The following is a 17,740-nucleotide window of genomic DNA, read 5'->3' as shown; positions in this document are numbered from 1 at the left end:
TTTTGCTTCTAACAAGTTGCCAGATAATACTGGTGTTGTTGGTCCAGGGACCACACCTTTGAGAACCACTGGTATAAAGCAAGCCCTGCAAAGGAAGTGATTTTTTAGGAGGTTATTTTTCAGAAGATCACTCAGTTCTAGCATGTGGCCCAGACAGGGCTGGAATTGAGACATCTCTGTTTTCTTCTTGACAATAGTAATCCTGGCCATTTACCAAGGACCTACGATGTGCCAGGCACTTTAGAGTGTCACATTTCAAACTTAAGGCAAGAAATATCTGCATTTTACAATTAAGGAAACTGAAGCCTCAAGAGGTCAAGTAAACTGACAGCCTCACAAAGCTACTAAAGAAGCAGAGCTAGAATTGGAACCCAGGCCTTTGTAAGTCAATTGTCTTAGCTCTTCTACTTATACCATCTGTTAAATGGGACTATAGTAATATCTGAATCAGTAGGTTGCTTTGTGAGTAAAATTATATAGCAAATGTAAAGCTCTTGTCACAGCCTGGGCACCTAGCAAAAGTTCAATACATGGTAGCGGCTGCTCTCTTGATTGCTATTTCCATGACTATTGTTATCAGCATCCTCTTTACTACTAATATTGATAGTATAGTCGCCCCTGACCATGATGCCGCCCTAATTCTCCATGATAAAGGCAAACTGGGGAGACCAAGTAAAGGGACTAGGGTCAGACACAGTCTTGAATTTTAAATATGATTTCCCACACACAAAGCCAAATTGAGCCAAGTCATGCCAGTAACTCCTATGACTAGAACCACAAAGGTTGCAGGCTGCTCTCAGAAAGGCCACAGTTCAAAAAGCCAGAGCTGAGTAGTGGCAGGAGCTCATGAGACTTTCAGATCAGTCTCCCATAATTCTTGTTCCCTGCACTGCCCCTTAACCACTCTGTTCCCTTGACCTCTGGGCTAGAATCTTTTAATTCCTTGTTGGCAAGGTGACCTGCTACCCACCCCACCACCCTTCCTGCTCAAAACAACCACACCCCCACTCCAACAGGAACAAAGCTCAAAATGTGTTTCTGTGTATTCTTTTAGAACAAAATTGCCTCTGGCTCTGCACTAAGCCTATGGCTTCCAATGCCAAGTAAAGTCACTGAGTGGGAGCCAACTCAACCTTGAGCTTCCCTGAACCTCTTCAACAGAAATCCCTTCTTGGACGATCTTGTTGTGGGAGGGAAAAGGCAGCTAAGGCCAGCAGCTTTACTGGCTCCGAGCTTGCTGAAATAGTTGTCTACCTCTTATGGGAAGTTGTTTCAACAACAGACTATACCACACTCTCTGCATTGAGAGATACTCACTGCAGGTAGACCCTATTATTCAGGGAGATCACATTCTGAAGGTTTTTGGCTCAGTGACAGAGCTGATGAACACTGGATGAGATTGCCAGCGAGTCATGGTAAACAGGGAAGAGGAGCAGAACTGAGCCCTGGAGTCCTCCTCCACTAAGAAGAGGTGAGGAAGAACCATGGAAAGAGACTGCAAGGGAGCAGCCGGTGAAACATATGAAAAGCAGGGAAATGTGTCTCAAAAGCCAAGTGAGTTAAGTATTTCAAGGAAACATTTTCCAGAAAGAATGGGACTGACCCAAAGTTACAGAATTAGCAGCAGACTAGGACTAGAATGCAGATTGGACTCCCACTGCATTTTCCATTATAGCACTCTGGGCTCTATAACATCCAAAAGGTACTAGATCAGAGAAGAAGGAGTGATCACATTACCTACCCTCCAGACCACCTTGAGAGGAGAGTTCCAAACTCACCTTGTGTTGCAGCCGGAATGCCAGGACAAGCTGAAGGCTTCAGAAGGGACATGCATGGTGGTAGCCGCTTCAGGGCATCCCTCCAGCAGCTTGGCCACATGCCATGAGTGCGGCCTACTGACAGGGGCGTTTCTCCTACAGCAAGAAAGGGACAGGAAGTCAGCTTAGAGAACCAGAGCTGAAATCACTTCCCAAGCAGCTTCCGCCCCCACCCCTTTTTTCCCTAAAATGAAGTACAACATCTTGCAAGGAGTTGGCATAGGAATATTAATGGCCCTCTTCAGCTCCTAGTACTCAAATCTCTTTCATCCCAAAGGGTGATCCCTGGAGAAACAAAATGTTAGCTTCACACAGCTATTGTGTTCATAGGTGTATCCCAAGCATGTATAGCGATGCCAAACACATAGTAGATGCTCAGTAAATATTTGTGGAATAAATGAGTGTTGCCGACCAATGAACAGTGACTTTACCCTAAGTTGTCTTTGAGGAAAAAAATCAATCTGGCCAATCTTCCCAATTTTCTCTAAGAAAGGAATAAGCCAGTGATTGAGAAGTTAGAACAACACTGGGCTTCAAATTCTCCAACCTTTGCTTATTCATTTGATAAGAATTTGTTGTATGTTTACTGAATACCATCTGTTTATAGCTCTGGTGACACAGACATGAATCAAATATAGTCTTTGCCCTTGAGAGTTATAGATTAGTGAACAAGACAGAGTTATTCAAATAAAGAGTGGTTAAAGGCCTTGAGAGAGTGAAGGATAAGAGGTGAGATACCTGAGAATGTAGAAAAATGGTGCAAAGGAGCCCCAACTCCTGCCAGGCAAAATAGAATAATGTGGTGAAAGGTGCATGCTAGGCTGACAGGAGATTTCTGCTCAGCAGGTTAGGGGTGAATAAGAGAAACAGGTCTGAGGCCAAGGCTCTGGATGCAACCACAGGGACTGTCTGGTGCTGGAAGCTGAAGCAATAACTCCTGAACTCATTGACTTAAAAAGGACCAATCCCTGTCCTCTGATATATTTCATATGAATAAATTCCACACTTGGATGTGGATAAGAATAGTACGGAGAAGAGCACACGTGGGGCATGGGTAGTGCCAGAAGATAAAGATTGATGAGAGAGAGAATGAGAGAGGGACAAAGGGAGGAGGGGGAGGATAAGGAGAGGGAGAGAGGAACGAAGGGAGGGAGGGAGGGAGGGAGGGAGGGAGGGAGGGCAGGAAGGAAGGAAGGAAGAAAGGAAGGAAGAAAGGAAGGAAGGAAGGAAGGAAGGAAGGAAGGAAGGAAGGAAGGAAGGAAGGAATTGGAAGGGCCAGGTAGATGATAGAGATAAGAGGGAAAGATAATACAAAGAAAAACAAATGACAGAAAGGAGAAAATCATGAGAATGATTATAGAGAAATACATAGTTGAGAGAACTAGATGATAGAGATGAATGACAGGGGAGGAGAAACAGGTGGTAAGTTAGTAGATGACCGAGAGGTAAATGAATGATAGCTTATTTACTTGGTCTATAATTCTCTTCCACAGAACCATACTAGATACTAAGGGTTTAGAGTTGACTAAGGTAAGGGCCCCTGTTTTCAGACGCTTGTTACACAGTGGGATAATTCAGCGGAAACACAGAAAATCCAAGCAGTGCAAGGCTCTAGAGGGCTAAGGCCTAAAAATATAATTCTGAGGAGAATGGCCTTGCTGGGAAAAGCATGGGTTGAGTGGTAACATGCCAAACACAGACAAGGAGGTGTAAAAGGAAGGGCAGGGGAAGCTGTTTGTCAAAGGTCAGGAACCAGAGTCACACAGGTCAGCAGCAGTGACTAAGATTTATAGGGATGAAAGCCAGGTGAGGCTCCCACATTTAACCACATTGTTCTGTTATGGATTTCAGAGTGCACAGCAGGGAGGCTGAAGGCTCAAGAAAGCCCTGGGCAGGGGTTGGGAGGGAGAGCTGGGAACATGCTCATACACAAAGCCCTGATGCTAGAAATCTCCCCAGCATCTGTACCCAGTAATCATTCATTAATAACTATTTATAAGGTATCTCACAGAAATACTATGTACTAGTATGTATTGTGTACCAACTATGTACAGTACCACTAAGCACTGAGGACTCAGTGGAGAACAGGGAACCTCTCTCATTTTGGGCTCTTCATCCACATCTAAGATTCCTGAAGTTCTTTTGAGTCCAGGGTTTAAAAGATTAGCAGTCTTAAAACCACCTTCTCCCCAACTGTCAAATTACTTATTGAGTTCTACAGAGTCTTCTTTTTCTCTGGCTTTGAGCCTCTGTGTGTGTGTGTGTCTCTCTCTCTCCATTCTCACTGAGACTATTCCACATAATCACAATTCTCCTACACATAACCTACCATCAACATCTCCTGTTCTAGTCCAGGCCCTTAACAATTTACATTCAAAATATTATGTCAATCTGCCAGCCAGTCTCCCCATGTTTCACCTCCGGTCACTAGTTTTAGATCATATCATGTCAAACACCAACTGAATTCTAGCACTCTCATATTCAAGAATCTTCAATGGCTACCTATTTCTTACTCTATCCTGCATTAAATATAAACTGGATCAGACTTTCAAAGCTGTCTTTACCCACCCAATCCAATCTCTCATATCTCTGCTCCAGTCACACTCTGCAACCAGTTTTGTGCCTTTGCTGATGGTTTTCCAGTAGAACCTAGCACAAGCTCTGGACTTGAACCACCTTGGTTTGAGTCCTACTTTCAACACTTATTAGCTCTGTTGATTTAGCTATGTGACTTCATTTCTCAGAGCTCTAGTTGCCATGGCAGTAAAATGGGGATAATAGTATCTAATTAATGGGGTTTGTAAAGATCAAATGAGACAATGCATGCCAACTGCTTAGAACAGGGTCTGGTAAGCCCCCAACCAATTTTAGTTATTACTATGACTGTTCCCTTTGCCTAGAATGCCCCCTCCCATTTTGTTAATCTAAATTCCAACTGTTCTTCAAGATACTGCTCAAGTGCCATTTCCTTCAAGGAGCTTGCCCTTAGTAATTTAGTACTCACAATTTAGTCCCTAATAATAATCTGTTTTATATTGTTCATCATTATTTCATATATGTTAGTCTCATCCTACCAACTATACCGAGTCCATAGGCAATGAGGCAAAAATAAGTGAGACAGATCTAGGTTAATATCTTTTTTAAAAATTTATCTTTATTGTTGAATATATTATAGATGTGTCCTTTTTTTCTAGGTTCATATCTTAACTCGACCACTTTGGATGTGTGATTTCATGCAAGTCACGTAACCCATTTGAGCTTCAGAGCTCTTTTCTTATCTGAGAAAGGGAACAATAATCCTTACCTGGCTAGATTATTGTAGGGATTAGATAATATTCTCAAAGCATCTGGAACAGACTTTGATGCATAGCAAGTTGTCAATAAATATGTACTATAATAAAGGTTATCAGCTCAGACTTGTCTTAATGATTCAATAGTACTCCCACCCAGATTTGTCCATCCACTGTCAAAGTTCTGCTGTACCACTCCCTTGCTTCATTTGGAAAATAAAAGGCCCCTACTCTCTTTAGGGCTTTTCCAGCAATGGGGAAAAAAATCCCAACGTATACATAAACAAGGCAGTGGGGGCTTTGGGACCACTTGGGGGAAAATATAAGCTGGGGAAAGAAAATCCCAACAGAGGATCTGTAGCCACAGCTGGAATCTCCTAGCCATAGTTTGGGAAAGGAGAGGAAACTATATAGAGAATCGAATAATTGGTCTATAATTATTCCTGAAGAGTCTATATGGTCTACATTTACATTCCCATCCTAGCTGTCACTTTGGGCAAATCACTTCTCTGAGTTGTAGACTCTTTATCTGTAAAATGGGGAAGATAACCATCCCTTACTCAAGAGTTGTAGTGTGGATGAAGTCCCATATGTGAAATCACTCAGCATAGTACCTGAAATACTATGAAATTTAAAAAGTAACAACAGGGACGATTTATTGAATACTTAACACATTGTGGACCAGTAGTTTTATTGCTAGCTTTACCCAGTGGCCAGATAAGTTTTTATTGCACTAGTACAAAAAAACGTTTTACATAAATGTTAAAGGCACGCTTTAAAATTAAATACCCATTGCTTTTTGAAGTTATTTATTACATGTTCTTACAAGCTAACACCTTTTTAAATTATGATACTTTGTAAAACACTGTGTAATATGAAGCCAGAATTCTCGTGATCCGTCTGCCATGTTTAAGATATGCGCTTTGCATGCATTAGCTGATTCAATCCTCACTCCAACCTTATCTATAAGAGCTATTATTATCCCCTCTTTACAGATTAGAAAACAAAAACCCAGAGAGCTGAATTGCTTTTGCTAAGAGCACACAGCTAGTCACCAGCAGTTGTTAATGAGGCTCAGATACTTCAGCCCATTCTAGGATACCACACAACTACTCTTCCTCAAAGAGCAATCTGTCTCAAAAAGCTTGTATACCTGAGGCATCTCCTAGCCATTACCTCAAGAAGCAATCAAGCCAGGCAGGCCTAGCTCAGTGGTAGAGCATCGACCTATGAACCAGGAGGTCAAGGTTTGATTCCCGGTCAGTTGGGGCACATGCCTGGATTGCAGGCTCTATTCCCAGTGTGGGGCTTGCAGAAGGCAGCTGATCAGTGATTCTCATCATTGATGTTTCTATCTCTCTCACTCTTCTGTCCTCTCTGGAATCAATAAAAATATATATTTAAAACAAGAAGCAGATAGAAAAGGAAACCAGTAGTCCTAGAGTTTAAACCATACCTTCTTTAAGCAGTGGGGAAGTGGGATGAGGAGAAATAAGCAGAGAGGTAAGAAAATGCCAACCACTAGCCAGGTAGCTCTAGGTCTAGTTATGGAGGCAACTATCCCTTTCTTCTAAGGATGGCTCAGGACTAATATCAAACACACGCCCCCTCATTTATTACCCCAAAACTCCTTACTTAGAAGCAAAAAGTAAGGGATACTGAAGAAAGAAAGCAGAAGTAGGGAGAGAGACAGCAGCCATGGTAGCCATGGCTACTAGTTGTACCTACCAGGATAGTTGCCCAGGGTGGGGAGATGGCTTAGGAGAGAGCTGGGTATCCAATCAGCTCAGATGCTGATCAACAATCCTTCCAGCCAGCCCCTAGGACTTCTTTTAGCAAGTTGGATCCTCCCTTAGCTGAGAGCCATCTGCCTTCCAGTTAAGACCTCCTGAGTGTGATCCAAGGGGCCCAGGCACAGCCAGGTCCAGATTCCAAGAACAGAAAAGAGTGGTACTGAAGGCAAGGTATGACCAGTAGCCTGGTTGGCTCTAGATGTAGCCACAGCCTTAGTGAATGAAAGCCAGTGTCAAGAACTTAATAGGAGTGAAGACCCTGCTCAAGAAACCAGGCAGCACCCTGGTGGCAAGGGGAAGGATGAAGGGCAGTTCCAGTAGCATAAACAGCCCCCCTGTTCCTGATTCCAGCCTCCTCTGTGCCCTGGCCCGCCCCCTTCCACAGCTTAGAGGCCAATAAGGAAGCAGGCCCCCAGCCACTGCTAGAACTCAGGAAAGGAGCAAGGAAATGATGTTTGGGAAAGATAAAGCGGTGTCTAAAAAGAATTTTTAAAAATACACGTAACTGAGAGAGAAAAATACCCCAGACACATACACTTAAAAGAATTCCTGTACTTCCTGGACTGAGTTGACCCCACCCAGCCATCTCTGCAGGTCCTCTGGGCCCCCAAAAAAGCAAATCCCAGATCATCCAGGCCTAGTAGCTTCTAGGACAAGAAGAGCAAGTAGCATTACAGCTGATTTTACACAACTGGGGGTATGTGACCTAGAGATTTTCCCAAGGTGAAGGTCCTGTTGAGATATAAAGACTCATAAGCCATTCTGGGCCATATTTACAATGTCTGTGCTTCCTATGGGCACCTGAGCTGACCCAAAGAAAACTCTATTTCACACCAGAGACTCCACCTCCAGAAGAGTGGCACTCAGGGTTAGCATCCCTAGCTCTGCCATGAATTTGCTCTGACCTCTGGCAACCCACTCCCCCTCTCTGAGCTTCTATTTCCTCTCTGCAAAATAAAACGTTGGACTCCATCATCACCAACAACCCTTCTAGCTGTAGCATGACATGATGTAATAGTCCTAGGCCCAAGGCTGGAGCTTCAAATGATGTCCTCACTGACCTGTGCAATAGCCAGAACCCAGAATAGCCCCACATGAGTTTGTTGCACACTCTAAGCCCAACCTCAGGCATCAGAATTTAGTTTCTCTTGGGGATTTCCCTTCATAATCCTCCTGATTCCCACTCCAGTTTCCTTTGACCTCTGGTCCCAATTCCAGCAAATTCTGGCTCCTGAAGGGGCTTACGTGAGCTCCACAGGACAAGAAATATGCTAGGGCCTTTCCTCTCTGGGGAAATCATTCCTGGAGGTTAGAGGCCACTTCCCCTCTCCTCCCTCTGTACCTCCTAGGGAAGTCTGGGGTTGATGTTTATTCCACAAAAGGCAGATATCATTCAAGTAAGTCTATAGACACTCCTTCAGTAGTTATAAGTACTATATAGGTAAAGTTTGGAGATTTTTGTGGGCATATGGATCTGGTGTGGCCTTGACTAGTTTGACCTTGAGCATGTTGCAGAACCTCAATTTACTCATCTGTAGACATTTAGTAAACAGCATATTTTATTACTATTATCATCTACTCAAAATAATAATAGGCAAGATACCATTAGTAGCAAGAAGAATAACTTCTTTAATCCTAATGAAGATGAAAGAAAAAGAATTAGTTCAGAGAAGATACAAAAGCCAAACCTAGTACTCTAGAATAGAGCTTTTCAAACTTTAGTGGGCATACTTATCACCTGGGCATCTTTTAAAATGCAGATTCTAATTCAATAGGTCTAGAGTAGGCTCCAGATTCTGAACTTCTAACAAGCTCTACAGTATGCTAATGCTGCAGGTATTATAATCACACTTTGACAACACACTAAGGAATACAATACCATTAGCAGTACACTAGGGAATAAACCCTGCCCTGAAAAGACAAAGATCAGGATAAACAGTCTCTTCTAATGTCATTACTCAGTCCTGGGTGTCCAGTCTTCCCTAATCTTCTGGTCGCCAAGTACCTTCCCTCTTCCACTCAGTAACCCAGTCTATAAAAGCGCTTTTGATCCCCACTTCCTAACAAAATAAAAAGCAATGAGTTTTATAGCAGTCTGACCCTGTCAGTAGCCAGGGGAGGCTGAAGAAATTAGGACTAGTGGCACAAGCATGTTCACAGGACTGGCTGGGGTAGGGAGGTAGGGTGGGAGAATTATTTGGGTAGTCACCAGAAGAGGTGATAGGATAGGCAGGAGGGCATGAACAGCATATACTTGTGAAATTCTTTGACAAGGAAAGATAAGAGAAAAATGTGAGCAGTTTGGCCAGTATGGGATTTGGGAAAGAAGCTAGAAGACGGGGTGGGAATAAAAGGGGCACCCTCTCACTTAGCAGAGCTGAGATCCAGATAACATGACTAGGTATAGCCTCCTAGGTAGGTAAAGATGACTGCTTATTTTCTAAGAACTCAGAGGATAAGAAGTGGGCATGGGTGCACTGGGGGTAGGCACATGCAGGCTTAGAAGTAGCAGATACGCCAAAAGCTAGCTCCCAGAAGAGTCCTTATAAAGACTGTTGGGAGAGGTAAGAGGAGAGATGAGAACCAATTCTGGAAGGAGTCAATCTCTAACTGTGTTAGTAGGCTGTCAACTCAATATATTCAGATATCACTAACTATTTCTGAGCCTGGCTCCCAGCAGACCCCTCAGGAGAGACCTAGGAGGACAGGTAAGGAGCAAGCAGAAAGAGACTCATGACTCTGCCCTACTCTAGGGCAAGAGGAACAATATGGCCCCTGTTGCTTGAGGTTGTGCTTAGTCAGGATGTCTGGCCTATAACCTACTGCAGGGTCTTTCCTTTTTTGAAAGTGTTTAGAGCCCTGGCTTGTGTGGCTCAGTTGGTTGGAGCATAATCCCTATACTGAAAGGCGGCAGGTTCGATCCCTGGTTAAGGCACATTTGGGAGGCAACTGATTGATGTTTTTCTCTAACCTCTCTCTCTCTCTCTCTCTCTCTCTCTCTCTCTCTCTCTCTCTCTCTCCAATAAAAAAATAATATGTTCAGACAAGGGAAGCACAAAAGAGTGTCCTTGATTAGCTGTTTACTTTTTGTGGCTCTTTCAGTCTCCCCACAAACAGCACATTCCACCTGCCCCACTTGAAGGGATCCAAGCTGGTTCTGGCCAGCTCAGCAGGAAGGGAAGCGTGCACACCGTCCGGTGAACAGAACAATGCATGGCTTGTTTATCTGACAGAAGAGGGGAAACCTGCTTGATCACCATGGAGGGATACAGAGTTATAAAGGCCCACTCACTCCTCACTGTTAGCTAAGGGAACTTGAAGCCTGGTGATCTAGAGATCCTTACTACAAACCCAACCAAGGGGAAATATATATGTATATGTATACAAATGTGCATGTGTCTTTGTGCATGTATGTTTATGTATTTGTATATATATGTATGTATATGTATGTGTATCTCTGCATATGTGTAACCATGTGTATGTATATATAATTTTAAAGAGAACTTTTAGGACAATGGCTTTCTTTTCAGTCTGGAAAAGTTATAATCTGGGTCATCTCAGATATGAGTACTTTATGCAGATGGGGCTTTTGTTACCCAGCTCTGCCTTCCCACCTTTCCCACCTCTCCACGCAATCCTTTGAATAGCCAGGTCAAGATCTTTCATATAAATCTGCTGGATCCCCTTCTCTACCTTCCACCTCAGGATTCATACCTAACCAAAAGAAAGCCAGGGTAGTGAATAGGAAATGAAGGGAATGTTGGGGTGGAAATAAAGACTCCCCCAAATGCTGTGGTGTGTGTCAGGGTGTGCCTTTTGGCTTTGTAAATAGAGAGTGATAACTTCATCTAGTTAGTGCTTTTGCATTTAACCTTCTATTTTCATTTCTCCATTTTCACATTGGAATCTTTAAAACATGGAAGCACATCTTTTTCTAAAGAAGGTTGGAAGGAGGCAACCATATGAATGATGTGGGAGAGTTTTTCAAATATTAGGGGCTAGAAAATGTTTAGGAGTTTAGGAAAACGATACATGGAATTCCCTTTCAGAATGGGCTGGGGAGTATATTCTAGGTTTTCTATGCATAGTCTGATAAAACATACCCATCATGGACTATTTCTTATCAGTTATCCCAAAAGCAAGGAGGGGAATTTTGCACATTTTGCAGCTTCTAGGAGTAAGGGGAACAATCAAGAACTGAATAACTGAAGATAGTTTTTGTCTCTTTCTTGTATATACAAAAGCTAAGAGGGCTGACTGAGACTTCAGAGGAGCACACAGGGAAAATGACAGCAGGTTCATAGAGAACCATCCATAGAGTCAGATTTTGCTGTGATGCTCAATTTCCTACACCAATATCAAGAGCGATAAAGAAGATGGAGGATGTTTGCCCTCCAGCTCTGGTTTCTAGAAGACATATTTGTAGCATTCCTTGGGAAGAAGATTATGGGGATTGTAGATTTAATTTCTTCTCCCTTTAAGCCAAATATCACTAATCTCAAACTCATTATTGGAGATACCACTTTTCAGTGGAGAGATAGAATCCAGAAAGGTTTTTTGGTCAAGTCTCAAAGCCCTTGGAATTACTTCTGGCCATCTGCACTACTAAAGACACGAAGCTGTAGGACAATAACTAACAATAGCCAGGACTCAGATAGAACCAAGACTACCTACTCATTCTGCCTTGAACAAACATGACAATGAAGAAGGGCCAACGTTCAGCAGAGCTAGAGCACAGCGAGCAAGGTGGACAGTAGTAGGAGGTGAGATTGGGGAAGTGCCAAGGCCAGATCATGGAATTTTTCAAAGTCAAGGAAAGAAGTTTACATTTTATTCTCAGTATAGTTAACTACTAGAGGTTGTTAAGCAGGGGACTACCACGATCTAAGTTTCATGAAGATCTCACTTGGTTGATGAATTTAGGTAGGAGAAGAGCAGAATCTGGGGTTCCAGTTTAAAAAGCTCTTATAGATAAGAGATAATGGTGGTTTGTTCAAGGGAAGAAGCAGTAGGCATAAAGAAAAGAAATTTGATTAGGTATCTTGAAGAGGTAAAGCTGACGGTATTTTTTGATGGGTTGTATGTGGAGAATGAGGGAAAAGAATAAACCGTGATATTTGGGTCATCTGGCATTTGTTCCTTCTTAGCACACAATTCATTCCTGAAACTGAGTCATTAGCAGTTCTAAAAAAAAAAAAATGTTGGCAGTTTTCACCATTCTTTTATTCTAGCATTTATAAAGCTTCTATCTACATTTAAGGTGCTTGTAGTGTTACTATGAAACACACCAAAACCAAGAAAATATAATCAAGGTGCTCAAGGTATTTGCAGTGTGATAGGGGTAAATAAAAATACCTACATAACCATTAAACAGAACAGAATGTAATGTTATAAAGGAAATGCTAACAAAAGGAGAGTTAAATAAAAGAAAGCAAAGCTGGTTGAATCGAAGAAGACTTTATAGAGACTCCAAGCTAATTTTTGAAGACTCAGTACAATTTCAATTATAGAAAACTGGAGGAGAGGTTATGCCAGGTTTTGTTTAAACATGAGTGGGGAAAGCAGGAATATGCTGTAGGAAGGACACACAGTTTCTATAAGACACATAGGAAGCAAAATTAGAGTGATACAAGAACATGGTGGCCCTTAAGTGCCAGGTTAAAGCATTTATCTACACTAATAAAAGAGAAACATGGTAATTGGTGTACGACCGCTACCCTTTTCATTGGCTAATCAGCGAGATATGCAAATTAACTGTCAGCCAAGATGGCGGGTGGCAGCCAGGCAGCTTGAAACTAACATGAGGCTTGGTTGCCTCAGTGACGGAGGAAACCAACATTCCCTGGCTGCGGCTGCAGGCCTCTGAGCGGGCAGTTTAAGAAACTCTGTAACAAATACCACCGGGCTTCAGCCAGCAGGATGGCAACATTGTAAGCAAAGGCCAGAAACCTAAGAGCTGGAAAAAGCCTCAGAGCTAAAGCTGGCCCAGAATAAAAAAAAAAGAAAAAGGAAAAAAGGAGCGGTTGGGAGCTTCAGTCACCCCCAGCCTGAAAACAGCCCTCAGCCCCTCACCCAGACTGGCCAGGCACCCCAGTGGGGACCCCCACCCTGAAGGGTGTGTGACCAGCTGCAAACAGCCATCATCCCCTCACCCAGGCTGGCCAGGCACCCCAGTGGGGACCCCCACCCTGAAGGGTGTGTGACCAGCTGCAAACAGCCCTCAGGCCCTCACCAAGACTGGCCAGGCACCCCAGTGGGGACCCCTACCCTGAAGGGTGTGTGACAAGCTGCAAACAGCCATCATCCCCTCACCCAGGCTGGCCAGGCACCCCAGTGGGGACCCCCACCCTGATCCAGGACACCCTTCAGGACAAACCAGCAGGCCCACCCATGCACCAGGCCTCTACCCTATATAGTAAAAGGGTAATATGCCTCCTGGCACCGGGATCAGCGGAGCCACGAGGCCTCCCAGCACCGGGATCAGCGTGACAGGGGTCAGCGCCCAAACCCCCTGATCGCCCTGCGGCTCTGTGTGTGACAGGGGGTGGGGCCACAACCTCCCTATCCACCCTGCTCTGTTCATGACAGGGGAAAGCGCCCCAACCCCCTGATCAGCCCTGCTCTGTGCTTGATAGGGGGGAGCTCCCCAACCGCCCCCTGCAACGGGCCCTGCTCTGTGTGTGACGGGGTAGAGCCATAACCTCCCCATCAGCCCTGCCCTGAGTGTGACAGTGGCGGCGCCCCAACCCCCTGATCGGCCCTGCTCTGTGGGTGATAGAGGGTGGTGCCCCACCCCCTGATGGGCCCTGCTCTGTGAGTGACAGGGGGCAGAGCCCCAACCCCCCTGATTGGCCCTGCTCTGTGCATGACAGGGTGCAGAGCCCCAACCCCCCTAATGGGCCCTGCTCTGTGTGTGATAGGGGTTGGTGCCGCAACCTCCCTATCGACCCTGCCTTGAGTGTGACAGGGTATTGTGCCCCAACCCCCCAATCGGCCCTACCCTGATCGTGACTGAAGGTGGCATCACAACCTCCCAATCTCCCTGCTCTGTGCATGACAGGGGGCGGCGCCCCAACTCCCCAATCGGCCCTGCTCTGAGCCCGACCAGGGGCTGCACCTTGGGCCTGCCCTCTGCCACCCGGGAGCAGGCCTAAGCCAGCAGGTCGTTATCTCCTGAGGGGTCCCAGACTGCGAGAGGGCACAGGCCGGGCTGAGGGACACCCCTCCCCCCCGAGTGCACAAATTTTTGTGCACCGGGCCTCTAGTGTTACATAATCCAAAAGGCAAGAGAAAGCCTTTGGAGGTTCCAGGCTAGAATCTCTAGTATAATGTTGACTAGAAATGATGAGAGCAGACATCCTTGTCTTGTTCTTGAGCTTAAGGGAAAGTATTAAGTCTTTTACCGTTAAGTATGATTTTGGCTGTAGGTTTTTCATGAATGCCCCTTATCAAGTTGTAGCCAACTCTTTTTAATTAAAAAGGGTACATTTACTCAATGGAATACTATGCAGCTATAAAAAAGAAGGATCTCTTACCCTTTGAGACAGCATGGAGGGGCCTGTAGAGTATTATGTTAGTGAAATAAGCCAGAGAAAGACAAGTATCATATGATCTCACTTATATATGGAATCTAATGAACAAAATAATCTGACAAACAAAATAGATCCAGAGACATGGAAGCACACAACACATTATGGAATCTCAGAGGGAAGTGGGGGAGGGAAGAGATCAACAAAAAACTTATATGCATATATGTATAATCCATGGACACAGACATTAGCAGGGTGAAGGTCTGGGGAGGGGAGAGGAGTGGGGAGGAGGGGGTCAATGGGGAAAAAGGGGGACGGCTGTAATATTTTCAACAACATATTTTTTAAATTTAAAAAAACGTGAAAAAAGAATAAAATATTCAAAGAAGCAAAAATAGGAAGAGGAATGATGAACAGACAAAGAAATTATCTTAAAGTTAGGATGAGGGGTCAAAACAAGGTACCAGAAACAGATGACAGGACAGTTTAGAAGCTGGAGATGAGAATATCAAGCTGAAAATGAAATGAAAAACTATTATTTATTTTTCCCTAAGAGTGCTCTTTATCAAACTGTTGGGCAGCATGAGAAAATGAAATGGCATGCTATTATGATCTGACATCCTCTCTCAACTTGTAGACATGTCCTGAAAAAGTGTATCCCAGTAGCACTGCAACACAGTTAAATAAGTCAGAGCGAACTAAATTAATGTTCCTAAGCTTTACACCAAATGTCCATTAATCTGTTTCACAGTAAGGATTAAATGTATTAAATGCATGAAAATGTGATATTTAAAGCTGAAATTATAATAAATACTCAGTGAAACATAATCTCCAAATGAAAAAACAGCAGGTGGTTCATGATCACCAGAAAAAAGAGGCAACTCAAAGTAACATCAAATATAAAGCAGAAATGTTAAATATAAAACCAGATCTTATCCCCAAGGGGGCGGGGGGAGCATCTTCTTTTCCAAAACAACCAAATGAAGGATCAGTAAAGAAGAAATGTCCAAGTATAACATCTCACAAAACACTCCATAACTGATATCTTTATTAAAAAGATAATCTATTAAATATCAGAAAAGGGGAAAAAAGAAGGGAATAATGTGATAGAAAACATGCAAGACAGAATCAACAGGGTTGGACTACTAATTAAATATAAAGGAAAAAGAAGAGTTAAGATGACTGAAACACCTACGAGAATGGTGTTATCACTAATTTAGAAAGGGAAGTGGAAAGCAGGAGCTGGCTTCAGGATACATGTTTGATTTTAGACACAAGTTTGTTTATTGTGCTGTCAAATTATGTAGATAGGCATGCCCAGCAAAAACCTTGAGTCTGGGATGCAGTGCTGGAGAGAGGTTAGGACAGGGTATGGCCATGTAGTCATTATCCACAGAGGGGAGGCAAGCAGCCAAGGCTATTGTAGTAGATGTGATTGCCCACAGTACTGTATGCAAAGGAAAGATGGTGGGTGGCAGATCTCTACTGTACCGCTACAGTTCAGGTGGAAGAGGAAGAAGACGTAATCAAAGAGGCAAGACAATAAAAGAGGTGGGGATGGATACAGGTACACATTTGCTGGACAGAAATCTGTCATGTTATCAAGAGACATAAAAAATATTCTTGCTTCAGCCAATATATACTAAGATTGAATGATACAGAGAATATTGGCATGGCCCCCACACAAGGATGACATACAAATTTGTGAAGCACTCCACATTTTTTTTCCTGGAATTAGATAGCAGTATGGTGGCACAACCTTGTGACGATACTAAAACCCACTGAATTATGTATTTGAAAGTATTTAATTTATGTTATATGAATTATATCTTTTTTAAAAAGCTTGAACCAAATTTATTTGCTTCTAAATTTCTGGGAATCAGAAATTCTGGGGGGGGCAGCAATCTGAATTTTAACAAGCCCTCTCCAAGTGATTCTGATGTGTGCTCAAGTTTGCGACCCATCCCTTTGATTCAGTTTTTCCATTCTTAGGAACCTATCCTAAGAGAGCAATTAGAGATGCACACATTGATTTATGTACATGAAGTGTCATCCACTGCAGGGTTACTTACAATGGTAAAATTAAGAACAGCCTAACCATCCAACATTTAGGAAGAATTAGGTGAAGAACTATACATCTACATGAGACAATAATAGTCTGCTATTAAAAACCATGCTTTTTTAAAATTGTTTTATTGCTTAAAGTATTACAAAGGGTATTACATATGTGCCCTTTTTTTTTTCATAAAAACCATGCTTTTGAAGACTACTTAATGATCTCAGAAAAGGCTCATGATATAATCACAAGTGAAAGAAAAAGTGTATATAAACCTGTACATAGTACCAGCCCAATTTAAAAAATGTATATACATGTATTTATATACAAGCATATACATATTCAAAGTCTAGGATGGAATGTACTCTTACCAGTAGGTATTTATCTGTCTGTAGCAGAATTAAGGGTCATTTAAATTATTTTACACTTATTTAAATTTTTGAAATTTTTTATACTACACATGTATTACTTTTAAAAAGTATATATTTTTATTGATTTCAGAGAAGAAGGGAGAGGGAGAGAGAGAGAGAAACATCAGTAATGAGAGAGAATCATTGATCGGCTGCCTCCTGCACGCCCCCTACTGGGAATCAAGCCCGTAACCCGGGCATGTGCTCTGGCTGGGAATCGAACCATGGTTCATAGGTTGACACTCAACCACTGAGCCACACCGGTCGGGCCTTATGTATTACTCATGGAATACATGGAATGAGAAAAGGTTTCCAAAGAAAAGAACACCATTCTATATACACATATCATGTATCCTGGCAACTGTTTGTTAGAATTATCTGACATATTCCTCAGGAATCTGCAATTATACTTGAATTTCCACTTAACTATTTTAAACATGTGGATGTTGCCCTTAAGGAAATCAGCTCAGAGCCCACCAACTTAGCAAAATGCTTTCCCCGACAAATGCTTTCCTACTTAGCAGTGGCTTCCTCTGTTTATTCTACTAATTTTTTAAAAACTCCATCTGACACTTTTTACCTCAATATTAGCACTGGGAGCTGTTCTTTGCTGTGTGAGGCTGCCAGGGCTGGAAAAACAAGGAGCAAGTTTAGGGGACACAGGCAGAGGAAAAAGGAGGTCAAATCAAAGTCAGCATCAAGGCTGTGCCCATTGAATTGAAAACAAAATAATTTTTGCTCCTCAGGGCCTTTTTGGCTTTAGTTTCTTTCCGGGTGCCTGATGGACTTGGTTGGGACAAAGTTGGGTGGAGAGGGTACAAAGCACAGGGAAATCTGGTGGGTGG

General features: G+C 43.1%; 1 protein-coding gene across 1 annotated transcript in view; it reads right to left on the bottom strand.

The window, feature by feature from the left end:
* The window catches only part of SHROOM4 (shroom family member 4), a gene marked incomplete at its 3' end in the record, with an annotated part of 210,624 nt that overhangs the window by 43,062 nt on the left and 149,822 nt on the right, over positions 1-17,740 (bottom strand). Inside the window, exon 3 of the mRNA XM_081081157.1 lies at positions 1,779-1,913. Within this exon, the coding sequence (XP_080937283.1) occupies positions 1,779-1,913 (135 nt within the window). The remainder of the gene's footprint in view (positions 1-1,778; positions 1,914-17,740) is intronic.

The sequence above is a fragment of the Myotis nattereri genome (genome assembly GCF_964212035.1).
Source record: "Myotis nattereri genome assembly, chromosome: X".
NCBI classification, from domain to species: domain Eukaryota; kingdom Metazoa; phylum Chordata; class Mammalia; order Chiroptera; family Vespertilionidae; genus Myotis; species Myotis nattereri.
Note: the sequence above shows the minus strand (reverse complement) of the source record. Positions and strands in the feature narration are given on the sequence as shown.